Source organism: Tiliqua scincoides, chromosome 1 (assembly GCF_035046505.1).
Source record: "Tiliqua scincoides isolate rTilSci1 chromosome 1, rTilSci1.hap2, whole genome shotgun sequence".
Taxonomy (NCBI): Eukaryota; Metazoa; Chordata; class Lepidosauria; order Squamata; family Scincidae; genus Tiliqua; species Tiliqua scincoides.
Genome location: NC_089821.1, coordinates 159600441 through 159614086, shown reverse-complemented (window position 1 = coordinate 159614086; position 13646 = coordinate 159600441). Strand labels below are relative to the sequence as shown.

General features: G+C 44.0%; 1 protein-coding gene across 2 annotated transcripts in view; it reads left to right on the top strand.

The window, feature by feature from the left end:
- Positions 1-1163: 1163 nt before the first annotated feature.
- The window catches only part of LPIN1 (lipin 1), a 46650-nt gene continuing 34167 nt past the window's right edge, over positions 1164-13646 (top strand). For both annotated transcript variants that reach the window (XM_066611990.1, XM_066611982.1), the window contains exons 1-3: positions 1164-1343; positions 12347-12547; positions 13076-13171. In XM_066611990.1, coding sequence (XP_066468087.1) covers positions 12356-12547; positions 13076-13171 — 288 coding nt within the window. In that variant the 5' untranslated portion in view covers positions 1164-1343; positions 12347-12355. The remainder of the gene's footprint in view (positions 1344-12346; positions 12548-13075; positions 13172-13646) is intronic.

Genomic DNA, 13646 nt, shown 5'->3' with positions numbered 1-13646 from the left:
AATTCCAGTGGAGCATCACACTGCAACTTTATTATGGTGTTGTTTTTTTTTGTAATCGCTTGTGCAATTTTGCTGCACCCACTTACATTGTGATCAGTCATGTCATTTTTTTAATTTACCAAACGTACACATGGCATCATTCAAGATCTTTCCTGCTTTTGCCTTCATAACATTGGTTTGTAATGGCAGGTCTTGAGTAGCAAATATCAGTCCCCCTGTTTTGTTCTTCAGGCTTCTACGCTGCAACCACTTTTCAGCAGTTGTATGCAGTTCAGCAGTGTATGCAGATCCAGTGAGAAAGTCAACTCTAACCAGACATATGATAAAAAGAATTATGTTAATCAGACCTGTCTTTCTTCTAGCTCTGCATTTAAATTTGTAGAAGGAATAAAAATTCCAACAAACCATCACTCTTACATGATCTCAAATAGACATACAACACCCACAATAAAAGAGATAATCAGATTACATATTAAACAAATGCTGCAGTATATTTTTTTTCTGTGCTCTGGACATTTTATGAATGAAACTAATTTTATTTATGTTTACAAAAGAATGCCTCCCAAAGTTTATATTTTAATGTTACTTTGATCCTGCTTCTGTATTTTGTGTAGCTCTCATGGTAGACCTTTTCCCATTTTTTTCAGCATTTGTCACTCATCAGCTGTGATAATGTGATCATATTCAGTGAGTTTATGATTTGCAGTGTACAAATACACACAGCAAAAAAAAGAAAGAGGGGAGCAGGAGAGATGAGGTGGGTGAAGAGTGAGGTACACATAAAGGTGGATGTAACACATGGTTGGTCTATTCATGGGGCCAATGGGAGCAGTTGTGTCAGGCAGCATTTAGGCAGGGGGACCCACCTCAGGCTGTCCCACTTGCCTCCACCACACATCTTCAGAATCTGTCACATCACTGCATAAGAGGGGGGAAGAATTTGGCAGTTTGCCTTCAGCGCCAGGACATCTTAGACCAGTTCTGATGTAGCAGAAAGATCTCCCCTCTGTAGCTGTCCTGGGACGGCTGCTGCAGCCCTTGTGATGTTGTGCTGGTTTCCCCTTGATTCCCCCTCTGCTCTCCTGCCTGTCTTCTCTAGGTTCCTCCTCCAGGGCGGGTATCAGGCTGCGGATGTGGGATGATTTGACATCCCTGCAGCAGCCTGTTTGCACACAAAAGCAAGGCAGTGCACAGCTCTTGCCTGTGAGTGACTTTCCCACTTGCATAATCTTGTCGCTCCTCACCCTGGAGGAGGACAGCAGAGGTACAGACAACAGCCTTTTGGTTTCCCTGGGAAAGCTGCTGATGTTCCTTGTTGCAGACAGGAGGAGGAGCAAGGACAGGTACAGAACTGATGAAGGATATTATGGGGGGGGGGGAACTGTTGAGCAGATGGGAGGAAATGTAGGATAATTGTGGTAATATTGATAGGCACTTAATCTTGCCAGTAAGGTGGGCTGCTTTGTTTAAATAAAAATGTTTGTGGTATTTAAGCGAAGGCAAGGGTGTAACTTTGCTTTCTGTCAGCTGTCCTTTCTTGACCTGGACAAGACTGGGCATTTGTGTCGCCTGAAAAGGAACATCTTTCCCTGCTAGCATCTCCGGGGAATTGTTTCGTCTGCCCTTCTCTTGCAACTTGATATTAATTTGAATTTAATAACAGCTTGGATATGAAAATAAATGCAGTGGAGGAATAATTTCCATTTCTCCTATTCTGTGGCCAATTTAATGTGCATTATTGAGGCATCGTGGGATGGTGGCCTTCAGTAGTGTGGGGGGGGGGGAACCCATGGCTATCAATTCTCAAGTCTCTGTGATGGTAAATTTGCAGACCTGGTGCTGATTGCAGGCCTTGGCAGAGTCTCTGTTGTGACAGTGTTGAAATTGTTACTCTGCCATTGATTCCTGTGCCCTCTTGATCAGTGTGTTCTGTTTAGTTGCACAATTATCTAATGCAAATTGAGGAATGGCCCATAGAGACCGTTAGATGTGTTTGTACCATTTGTACAGGGCATTTGCGTATCCAGAGTTTGGTAGATACTTTTTTGGGCCCAATAGCCCTTTAATCAAGGCTGGGCCCATCCAGAAAGCCAAGTGAAGCAGTCACATCTGGCAGCAGATTGATGGAGGGGGGAGCGCCTATCTCTGTCTGCCTATTTGCCTCCTCCTTCTCCTTCCATTCACTGGATTGGAAAAGGAAGAGGGAGACTGAGAGGAAGAGGAAATATGGATGGCAGGAAAATGCTGATCTAGAGCATTGGGCAGAGGGAGAAATGGAGGCTGGCACATCATCAGGTAAGGGGGACAGCATATGGCATGCAACCTCAGGCTTCAGGAGATCTTGGGCCAGCCCTACTTTTAATCTAATTTGTTTGCCCTGATGTGTCTGTTGATGAAGCCCACTTTTTAATAATAAAAATCTTTTTTCAGTGCCGCAAAAGGCAATATCACCAGAATGTGTTCAAGCACTTTCATGAAGCTATTGTCAGCATTTCTAGCAGAACGCTAACTAGAGTTTTGGGGCGGGATCTAGCTAAAGTTGTCCCATGATTTCCATAGGCGAGCATTCAGCACATGTCTGAATCAGCCACTAAAATCAATAGGATTTAAAAGTGTTTATCTTTGCCAGGATTGTGCTTTTGGGAAAATAGATGTAGAACTGGAGAGAATTTGCTTACTGTTTCATTAACAATCTGCTGATTTCTCAGTACAGAAAAAAGAAAATAAGAGGAATTTTTGGTTACTTTTTGCTGTTCCTATGCTTTAATTATTTGTTTGCATTTAACCTTTTTAAACAACTTTAATGCCAGAGGCTAGACAATTGGTCAATATTTATATCATGAGATATATCACCGTAACAGGTGATTGTTAGGACTTCTATTGTAGCTTGGTTTTTGTAATTAATCTGTGTAGATAAACTGTTCAAAAAATAGTGGTCTATACTTTATGATGCACTTTTACAGCAATCCAGGGACAGTCAATTATGTCTAAATCCCTCTGAAATCAATGGGACGTGTTAATGGCAATTGAGATGTCCTGCAAATAGCTGGTGTGGTGTAGTGGCAATGGTGTTGGATTTAAAATCCAGTTCATTCAGGTCCTTGCTTAGCCATGGATCTCATTGGGTAGCTTTGGGCCTGTGACTCTCTCTCAGCATGGTCAACTCCTAGGGTTGTTGTGAGGATGCAGTGGGTATGGGGGGAAGCCACGTATGCCACCCTGAACTGCTTGCAGGAAGAGTGGGCTATAAATAGAACAAATAACAGTTCTAGGAGAAGTGCACCTAACTTTCTTAGCATACCGGCCTTTTCATTTTTCCAGCCAGATCTTCTACAGTGGAGCATAGGAAGCTTCCTTATATTGAGTCAGATTATAGGTTAGTGTTATCTACAGTGATGGCAGCAGCTCTCCAGGGTTTTAGACAGGAGCTTTATGCAGACCTGCCTGGAGGTGCCATGGCACCTTCTGTATGCAATGTGGATGCTCTTCTACTGGGCTACAGCCCCTCCTTACATGTATACTTGGAAGTAAGTCCTCCTGAGTGCCATGGTTCTTCTTGCCATCTTTGGGCATAGGACTCAACTCGAAAGCACACCTTTCAGCTACTGTGAAGTTCAGGTTTCTTAATACACAGTGTGGTTGTGTTGTAGGAAGCAGACTCGACTCAAGTTCAGAGACACACCAGATGAGCGGTGATATGATCTTGTCCTTTGACTCACCCATTATGATTCATGTTTGACTTTTTTGACCTTAGCAGAATGGTATTGGCCAAGCTCAGCCACCAATGACTCTGTTTTTTGCAACTTTTGTGGAGGATTTTTCAAAGCCTGAGTGTGTATTGTACATGGAAGTTTCCTGTTTGAGAACCACTAAGCAGAATTCACAGAGCCTTAGTTGTAAACAAAGCTCCGTTGACGAGAAGGGGTACTATGCACTCATTATGCTCTAGTGGATTGTACTCCTGCCTGCCCTTGCTTCCAAGAGTACTGTACTTACCACTTTTGTGGTTTTAGAGCACTTATGTTTTAAAGAAATACCATTATCTGTGGACTATGTAACCAAATAACAAACAAGAACTCTTCTGAAGAGTTTGGAGTGTTAGTGGATTTTAAAAATGCTAGTAATTCCAAACATGCCTGTACATGCTCTTGCAGTTGTTTATCATGTTCAGTAAACAAATGCAAGGACTGTATTGGAATGAGGACTGTTTTGTTTGAAATTTTGGCTGTAGAAACAGGACGATGCAGAAGGAATCTGGGATCCTTACCAAGCCTGCAGCTGTGTCATTGAATACTCTAATTATTTTGGTAGTAACATTGTGCCTCAAACTTGTGGCACACCATAATAGTCGCACACAAGGCAAAAGTGTGCTGTGGAAAATGTTAGCAATTGCTTTTTAACAGCCAACCACAGTGAATCAGGGGGTTCTTAAACTGGGCTTAAGCTAGGTAGGAAAATGAGGGAAAAGTCAGGCCAGGCCAGCCATGGGTTCCCACAATTTGGGATCCCTCACAGGATTTTAGAAAAAGACAATTTTCAAAGCCCCCAAACTGTCTGGAACCAAAGTTTTCCTCCAAGTGTTGGTAGAAGAGAGAGAATAGTACACAACTGCACACTGTCAGTGGGTTTGGGCTTGGCGTTGAGGTGAAGGAAGCAAGCACTCACTTGTTCAGATATAAGCTATCCCACCACTCTAATAACTAGCTTGCTTCCTGGGATGAGCAGTCAAAACAAATTGCTTTTTACCTTTCACATTATCTATAATTGTATTTCTAAATTACAGGCACACCTTAATTCCTACATGGTTAAACAGACAACTTCTGCATTAATGAAAGAGTACACTTGAGTCTAGTTTGTTTTTATGTCCTTTGCAGGGTGAAGGTAAGGTTTGCTAGTATTCCTCTGTGGAAGGGCCAGGTTAATGCTCCTCTCTTCAACGTCTATCGTTTCTTAAAAGTGAGGAGATGAGGGCAACTTCAAGATTTATTTTTGGCATCCTCTTTTGTAAATGCATTGAGGTTGCTTTTCAACGTACCATGTTTGGTTCCTTTCTCTCCTGCTTTTCTTTCTGTCTTGAGAATTGCTCTATGCCAGAAGAGGAAAAGCTGAATGCAGAGCCAGTCATTCAGCACTACAGTCATTGCCAAGACTAAAATGGCAATGGTTCAAAAGGAGTAGCAAAATGCTGCTGATTGCAAATGTTTTTCTTCCAGACCGTTCTTGCTCCTTTCTTTTAGAATTGCTGTAGAACAGTCTCCCAAACTCTTGAGAACCCAGAGCACTTTTTCCTGGAATAAAAGCACATGTAACTCTTTTATATCAAGAATGATACTGATCTTTGGCAGGTCACTTAACAACGGGCAAATCTACCCTGTAGTTGTGGATGGCCCAGTTAATGGTGCCACCATGACCTTTCTCTTTGCCAAGTTGTTTGGGGTTTGGGGATGGGACCGTGTTTTCTGATCGATGGTAGTGCTTCTTCTGAGTCTCATCAGCACTTTTACATTGCAGTATAGGCTGCAGAGAATCTGGGTTCATCTTTCTTTGAGGATAGTGTCACTGCCCATATGTTGTTGGGAACATCAGTGGAAATCAGTGCTGCATGAGGCCTCCTCCACAGAGGAGAGGCTGCATCTAACATAGCAGTTTAATTTTTGAAGGCCCCTGTTATGACACACTAGTGCAGGGGTGTCCAAAGTTTTTGGCAGGAGGGCCACATCAGCTCTCTGACACCGAGTTGGGGGCTGGGGGGAAAAAAGAATTAATTTACATTGAAAATTTGAATAAATTTACATAAGTTTTCATAAACGAATATATTAAAGATGAACTTCTATGAATGAATGAAGGTCATGCAATAGCTCAAGGCCTATAAAAGGCCTTGCACAAAGCAAGGCTGGCCTTTCCTTTGCTGCCTCTGCTGCATCACAGACGTGAAACAAGAAGCAGTGGAGGGAGCCCTCATCCCACAGCTCACGCGAGAGGTCAAACAGTTGCCCTCACGCTGAGAGCAGTTGCGTCAGGCCATTGTGGGCTCCAACAAATCTCCGGAGGGCCAAAGGCTCATTGGAGTCTGGGGGCTCCCTGAGGGCCGCATTGAGAGGCCGCGAGGGCCGCAAGTGGCCCCAGGGCCAGGGTTTGGGCACCCCTGCACTAGTGGACCCTGGTATGTGGTTATTTTCTGTAGAATCACCACCAAGCCATTCTCGATAGGGCCATTTTTTACTGTCATTGCTTTCATTGCAACAATGGTGTTGTAGCACAGTGATGTTGTTAACATGGTGAGGGGAGTGTTTATCTGATCAAGCGCTACAGTATGTCAGTGCCTGAGAAATCCTTGTTACAAGAGCACAGCATATACAGAGCCCATTACAGGTGGTGTTCCATCACCTTGGGACTGAGATTCAGTGGTAGAATCCATAGCTAGTGCTTCAGTATATTACAAAAGATTTGTTGTCTCAAACCAGTGGTGGTCCTTAGGGATCGCATGGTCTGGACCTAAGCAAGTATTCTTCTGCCTTGCCCTCATGGCATGTGGATCTTAAATAGCCCCAACACTGAATATTGGCTAGGCCAATAGTTCTCTCAGGTCAGAACTGATGCCTATGTAGTATGGGCTCTTCTGACCTGGGCAGCTGTTCTTCTGCTAATAATAGTTGCATATTTAGATCTTAGTATTGTATTGGCAACCTTCAGTCTCGAAAGACTATGGTATCGCGCTCTGAAAGGTTGTTCTGGAACAGCATCTAGTGTGGCTGAAAAGGCCAATCCGGGAGTGACAATCCCTTCCACACCGGGAGCAAGTGCAGTCTGTCCCTGGTCTGTCTCCCTAGCTATGGGCCTTCCTTCTTTGCCTCTTTGCCTCAGACTGTTGGCAAAGTGTCTCTTCAAACTGGGAAAGGCCATGCTGCACAGCCTGTCTCCAAGCGGGCCGCTCAGAGGCCAGGGTTTCCCACTTGTTGAGGTCCATCCCTAAGGCCTTCAGATCCCTCTTGCAGATGTCCTTGTATCGCAGCTGTGGTCTACCTGTAGGGCGCTTTCCTTGCACGAGTTCTCCATAGAGGAGATCCTTTGGGATCCGGCCATCATCCATTCTCACGACATGACCAAGCCATATTTAGATCTACCACTCTGATTAATAGGCATTTAAGGTTGATTGGCATGGTATGGCACCCATGATTTGCTTTAAGCATATGCTGAAAAATGTAATGTGTGAATGAAATGAATATATGTTTGGATCATATATTCTACCGGTCCATTCATCAGAGTTCCCAGGATTGGTTGCAGATTGTCTATTAAGTTGGTTACACTCTGGCCATGAATCCAGACGAACTCTGTCACAATTCATACTTGCTTCCATATAACAGGGGGGCGGTGGGGGGTGGTGGTTGCCAATGGCGTTTGTTGTATATACAGCATTGTCACGATTCCTGGCATAGCACAGAACATCATTAGATAGCATAATTTCAAGAGCTTTCTGTAAATTGGTGTTATTATGTGTTAAAAGGGATTTCTTTGTGATTTTGCTAAAACTGAGAGAGTAGCGAGACCATATTGAAGTGCCCTCAGGCTGTAGGGCACATTTTACTTTTTGAAGTTTCTGTCTTTTTTTGTCAGTAAACTTGGCAGCAAGAGTATTGCACAATACAGGCACCAAAGTCCCTGTTCTTCAGTTTTGTGCGCTTAGGCAGTGGAGATCCCTTGCTGCTTTAAAATGAACTCGGTAATTCACATTATTTCGTTCATTACTTCTTGGAAAGTTTTACCGCAAATATACATAATTTGTGTTTCAGTAGAAACACTCTCCAGCGAAAAGTTGTGAATGCTTTGAGTTGATTGATCTAGCTATTATAGTGGGTTCTGTCCAGGCATGCAACATTTAATCATCATTTTGAAAATACTCATCCAGGGATCGTTCAAAATAAAACATTTCCTTCCCTTGCACAGAATGCACCACATTCTGCATTGTGGATAGATTATGCTTAGTCAACTGTTGGCAAAGAAAAGCATCTCAGAAAACATCATTTAATATACTTGCAGAGGATTTTCTGTTTAATAATGCAAGCATCATTGATTGTATGGGATGGAAACTCAGACACATGTATACAGACCTGCACACAGTTAAGGATCTCATTCCTTTTCATTGCTCTTTCATACTGACTGGCTTCTGCTCCCTATAGTGGGCTACTTGCAGGCATTGGTGTGGCTGCCCATGCGCTCAGGAGAAACCTGAAGGCCATTACATGAAGAGGGCAGGAGAGGTTTGGAGGTGGCAAGGTTGAAAACTGTCTGCCTCTAGCACAACATTGTTCTAGTAGCAAGCTAAAGTAAGGGGTTGCCAAGTACCTTGCAATGTAGATTTCAATGCACCAAATATAAAGCAGCCCAGCAGCTACAGAAGGGGACCCAAAAGGGATTTAATAGACTTGCTTGGAACAGCACGATAGACTTACCAAACATCTGGTGGTTGGCTGCCTTTGACTTGGTGGGTCCCAAGTCACATCCCAAATCATTATTAAGCATGCTTTAGAGGCATGTGAGCTCAGTAACTGTGTCCCATGTGTTGTGCATACAGCACCACTTGACTGGCATGGCATGCAAGCCAGATCTGATGTGTTAAGCAAGTGCTGAAGAGTATCATATCCAAATAAGCCCAACTCTCTTTGTGAATTAATTTTGATTCTTCCTAACAACAATTCCCATTGCAGGTATGATGAAGGTGGGGTGCAGGAGCTAAGCATGTGGAGTAACCATTTTCAGCACAAAGTTTGTGCGCTGCATTGACCTTGCGCTAGCCTTCTTTACACACTTGAAACTTGCCGTTTCATCTGGGAATATGAGAACCTGTCTCATATTGAGTAGGTCCACTGCTGTGTCTAGCCTACTACCATCTCTACAGATTGGTAGTTGCTTTCCTGGATCTTAGGTAGAGGTCTTTCCCACCCTCCTACCTGAGATCTTTTTGACTGGAGTTGCCAAGGATTGAAGCTGGGGCTTCCTATATGCAAAGCATGTCTTTCGACAACATCCTGCTGGCTATTTGTACTGTACATTAGAATACACTGGAATGCAGTGAGGAGGTACTATCATTAAGGCTGAGTCACAAACACCATTCTTTTCGTGTCCCTCACCTCTGTGTTCGGAACATCAAGTGTGAATGAGAATACAGTGAAGGCAAACTTGTGTCTGCAAACATACATTTGTCAGAGAAGCAGAATTGATTTGGTTGTGGCTCCCTCTGGAGTACAGTATGCTTCTAGTGACAAACCACAGTGTATAAAGAGGCTTTAAGATAGTATTAGATGTTGCTGCACACACTACAGAAACTTTCTTTCAGGTGCTGACCTGAAACTTTCCCACCTGAAATTAGGAGAACCCTTCCACTTTTCCATCTGGGACCTGTGCTAATGAAAAGGAAGGCAGGATGCCCCAGAGAATTGTTTCAGTCATGTTTTCTGCCAAGGGTTAGGATGAGAGAAACCTTGCTTGCTGTATGAATTGGTGAAATCTGTGTGTCTAGGGTGGTTTCATGAGGAGAAATAATGGTGTAGAAACTCGTGAAGCCTTAAGGGGATTGAATGCTTCTTCCTCCTTGTTGCTCATAGTTACTCTACTGTACCAGGAATGAATCTTTTGCCACAGGGGATGCTGGAATGGAACACAGGAAGCTCTCTCTCTCTCTCTCTCTCTCTCTCTCTGTGTGTGTGTGTGTGTGTGTGTGTGTGGAGGGTGAGCTCAGTGGCGGAGTGCATTCAGAAGGCTTGAGTTTCAATTTCTGGGATCTTAAGGTAGGGCTGGAGAAGACCCCCATCTGAAACTTTGGAGAGCCACTGCCAGACTGTACTAAGCTAGGTGAATCAAGCATCTGACTTAATATAAGGCAATTTCCTGAGTTTCTTCCTGTGGTTTCTGAGCCATTAGCACACAATGTCAGTTTCTAAGCTGTGCTTGATCTCGATCTATAAATTTCTTGTTGAAACTGGAACAAAGGCAGTCACACAGTCTTTTTCACAGTGACTCTTCGCTCCAGTCCTGTCATTCATTCCCTTCCTCATCTGCTATGGCAAGCAGGTTGCTGCCAGGTAAAGGAGGTAGTTCTAAAGTGCTTTTCTTCCATTTTACTGGAGATTTAAAGGGCAACTTCTGATGTCTGGAGCAAGACATAGAGACCTGAAAGTTGCAGGGCATGTTTTATTTTTGGAAATAAGCTGTAAGAGAGGAGAATCTCAGTAGTGATCCTGTGTGATGTGTGATGTGAACCTGAGGTGCGTGCTGCACACAATACAGTTGTTGTACTGTGGTAACTTCGGCCATTATTGTTAGCTCTTCTCCTTTCTACAAGCCAGGCCAGATGTATTGGAGCTGTCAGAACAAAATGTGTCCTGCAAGCCACATGCAGCCTCTCTGGGAATTGAGGAATGTTGCTGGAAATGCCACTGCTGCACTTAAAGAACACTGGGCCTACTGTGTATACTGACATCCTTTAGCAACCCACAAATGCTATTCCAGTGTTGACTGTATGACATGTGTAAGATTAAGGAGATGGGAATAGTCTCACAATGTTAATCTAGCAGTTAGGAGAGAATGAATTTTGTAGCCATGCCAGTCTTCTTTCTGAGCATTTTTTTCTACTGTCCCAGCCTGCTGTATATGCTTGGCATACATAGAACTGTTTCCAAGCATTTGAAGTGCCTCACGATAGTAATGTAAACCAATAAAGGTAAACTAATATTACTATTCTCATCTTACTAGTCGGTATGGGAGCAGAGAGGCTGTTCTTTTACATTTGCATCCCAACTTTTCTCCAAGGAGTTCAGGACTGCATTGGTAGGGAGCTGCTATATATGTTTTCCTCCTCCTCCTCAAGTATGAGGAGGGGGATTAAGTCAGACCCTTACCCAGTCCCTCACTTGCCGCAGTTAGCTTCATGGCTAAACAGATATCTGGACCTTGTTTTCTAAAGTCCCGCACTCTAATCCAGGGCTTTCAGACGCCCCAGCCTGTGGGCCCTGGCCTGTTTCCCCTTAAGTGGCAGGGGCAGCCAGGAGGCAGTGAGGAGGCAATAGCACAATCCCCAGGATTGCGCCGCTCAGGGAGGCTGCAGGGGCTTGGGTACACTTACCAGAGTCTCCTGCAGCCTCCAGGGGGTGCAGGGAGTCCTGTGCAGCTATCTGCAGGGCTCCCCGAAGCTTCACAAGTGAAAGTGGAGTGATTGCACTCTGCTTCCACTAAATCGGAAGCATTGGGGAGCATTGTGGAAGCACTTGCGAAGCATCAGGGAGCCCTGTGGGGCTCCTTGCACCCTGGGAAGCTGCAGGAGGCTCTGGTAAGTGTACCCAAGCCCCTGCAGCCTCCCTGAGTGGCGCAAACCTGGGGATCCTGGGGATCACACCGCTGCCTTCCCCCTGCCCCCGCTGCTCCCTCCCCACCCCCACAAGAACTTACTCTGGCTTTCAAACTCCCTGGGAGTTTGAAAACAGCAACTCTAAACTTTCCACCATACTGTTGTCGCTACATATGTGCCAAGAATCTAGGGCTGCAATCCTGTACACACTTGCCTGAGAATAAGCTCCACTGAATACAGTGGGATTCACTTTTGAGTAAACATGTCTAGGATTGTGCTGTGAGTTAACTGATGAAGTGAGACATGGACCTGGTCTTCCTCTCCTAGTCAGTTCTCAACTCATATCATTTGAAATGTGCTGCATCTGGTTCACATACGTGTCTATCTGGAAAAGAATCAAGAAGAATTGAAATATAGTTTTTCCTGCACATTTTTCCATTCAAGAATTGAACTTTGTTGAGAGTTTTGATACAGCTGAATTGGACATTAGATTCGAAACAGCCTCACCTTTCCATACGCCTGGGTAAGCTTCCAAGGCCATTTGATGTAAGATAGGATGGGGCCAGGGAAAAAAAATTAATTTACATTTCAAATTTGAATAAATTTACATACGTTTACATAAATGAATATATTAAAGATGAACTTATATGAATGGATGAAGGTCTTGCCTATAAAAGGCCTTGCACAAAGCAAGGCTGGCCTTTCCTTTGCTGCCACTACTGCATCATAGATGTGAAACAGCAACCAGTGGAGGGAGCCTTCATCCCACAGCTCACGTGAGAGGTCAAACAGTTGCCCTCATGCTGAGAGCAGTTTCATCGGGCCAGTGTGGGCTCTAACAAATCACCAGAGGGCCAGAGGCTCATTGAAGACTGGGAGCTCCCTGAGGGACGCATTGAGAGGTCTCAAGGGCCGCAAGTGACCCCAGGGCCGGGGTTTGGGCACCCCTGATCTAGTCTTCTGGATTCTGAAAACTCTCTTATTCTTTCTTCCTTCCTTCTCCAGGCACAAACCATGAATTACGTTGGGCAGTTAGCAGGCCAAGTCTTTGTAACTGTGAAGGAACTCTATAAAGGATTAAATCCTGCCACATTGTCTGGATGCATTGATGTCATTGTCGTCCGCCAACCAGATGGAAATCTCCAGTGTTCCCCTTTTCATGTGCGCTTTGGAAAGATGGGAGTTTTGCGTTCAAAGGAAAAAGTGGTAAGGAACAGAAATTTTCCCTCACATTTTTGTTGGTCCACTGTCTTTACCCATGTGCTCAAGATACTTCACTGGAGCAGGGAAGTTTCCTGGACACAAGCTTTGGCAGCATAAGGACCTGTTATGGCCTTTAATGTGGGCAGCCAATCCTCAGTTTTCTAACCTGAAATAGGGGGGAAAATACTGTCTATTTCTAAAATACTGTCTATTTCTAACCTGAAATAGGGGGGAAAACCTGAAATAGGGGGGAAAATAGGGGGGAAAATAGGGTTATTGTAAGATTTATGGAGGCAATGTGAAATGTTTTGGCCACTTGAAAAGCATCATATAAATGCTAAATATATTTATAATTATATTATTAACTGTTTGACATACTTGGAAGTATTTATGACTCAGCATTGCCAGTTACTGCAATGTTTTACTGTGTGGTTGCTCTGATGCTTGCATGTCAAAATGCAATGTCAAACTGTGTTACCCATCTGTGTAAATTTCTGTATAAGTTATTTAAATTTCTTTTGTCCCCTTAAGGTTGACATAGAGATCAATGGTGAATCTGTGGATTTGCACATGAAATTAGGGGACAATGGTGAAGCATTTTTTGTAGAGGAGACAGAGGATGACCAGGTAAGATTTGTCACTTCTCTTCCCACAAAGACTAATTTTGTTTGTGAAAAATGATGGTGCCCATAAACAAGGCCATCCTGTCCTTGAAGCCCTCTAAAACTCTTGATGTCAAGTGGCAAGTTGGAGAGGAGTGGCAAACTGAAACAGGGTGCTTTCTGCACCCCACCTCTGCCCACCTTCGGACAGTGCTGTTCATTTAGCTACTTCATTTGGCTCTCTGCTGCTGGAGGAAAAAGGGGAAAAAAAACAAACCATCAGCCCCATCCCCTTGGCTACCTCAGCCTCGTCTATCAGGCTGCTTGCCAAAGCAGCCAGGCAGGCAGGGAGAGATTAAGTACTGTGATCCTGCCCTTGATCTTGCACCCTACCTGCAACCCCAGTGTGGCCTTATTGCCTCTGTGCAAGTCCTGTTTAAAATAAACAAACAGGAACTTTACTATTATTATTTTAAACAGGACTGATGGAGAGGAAGAGA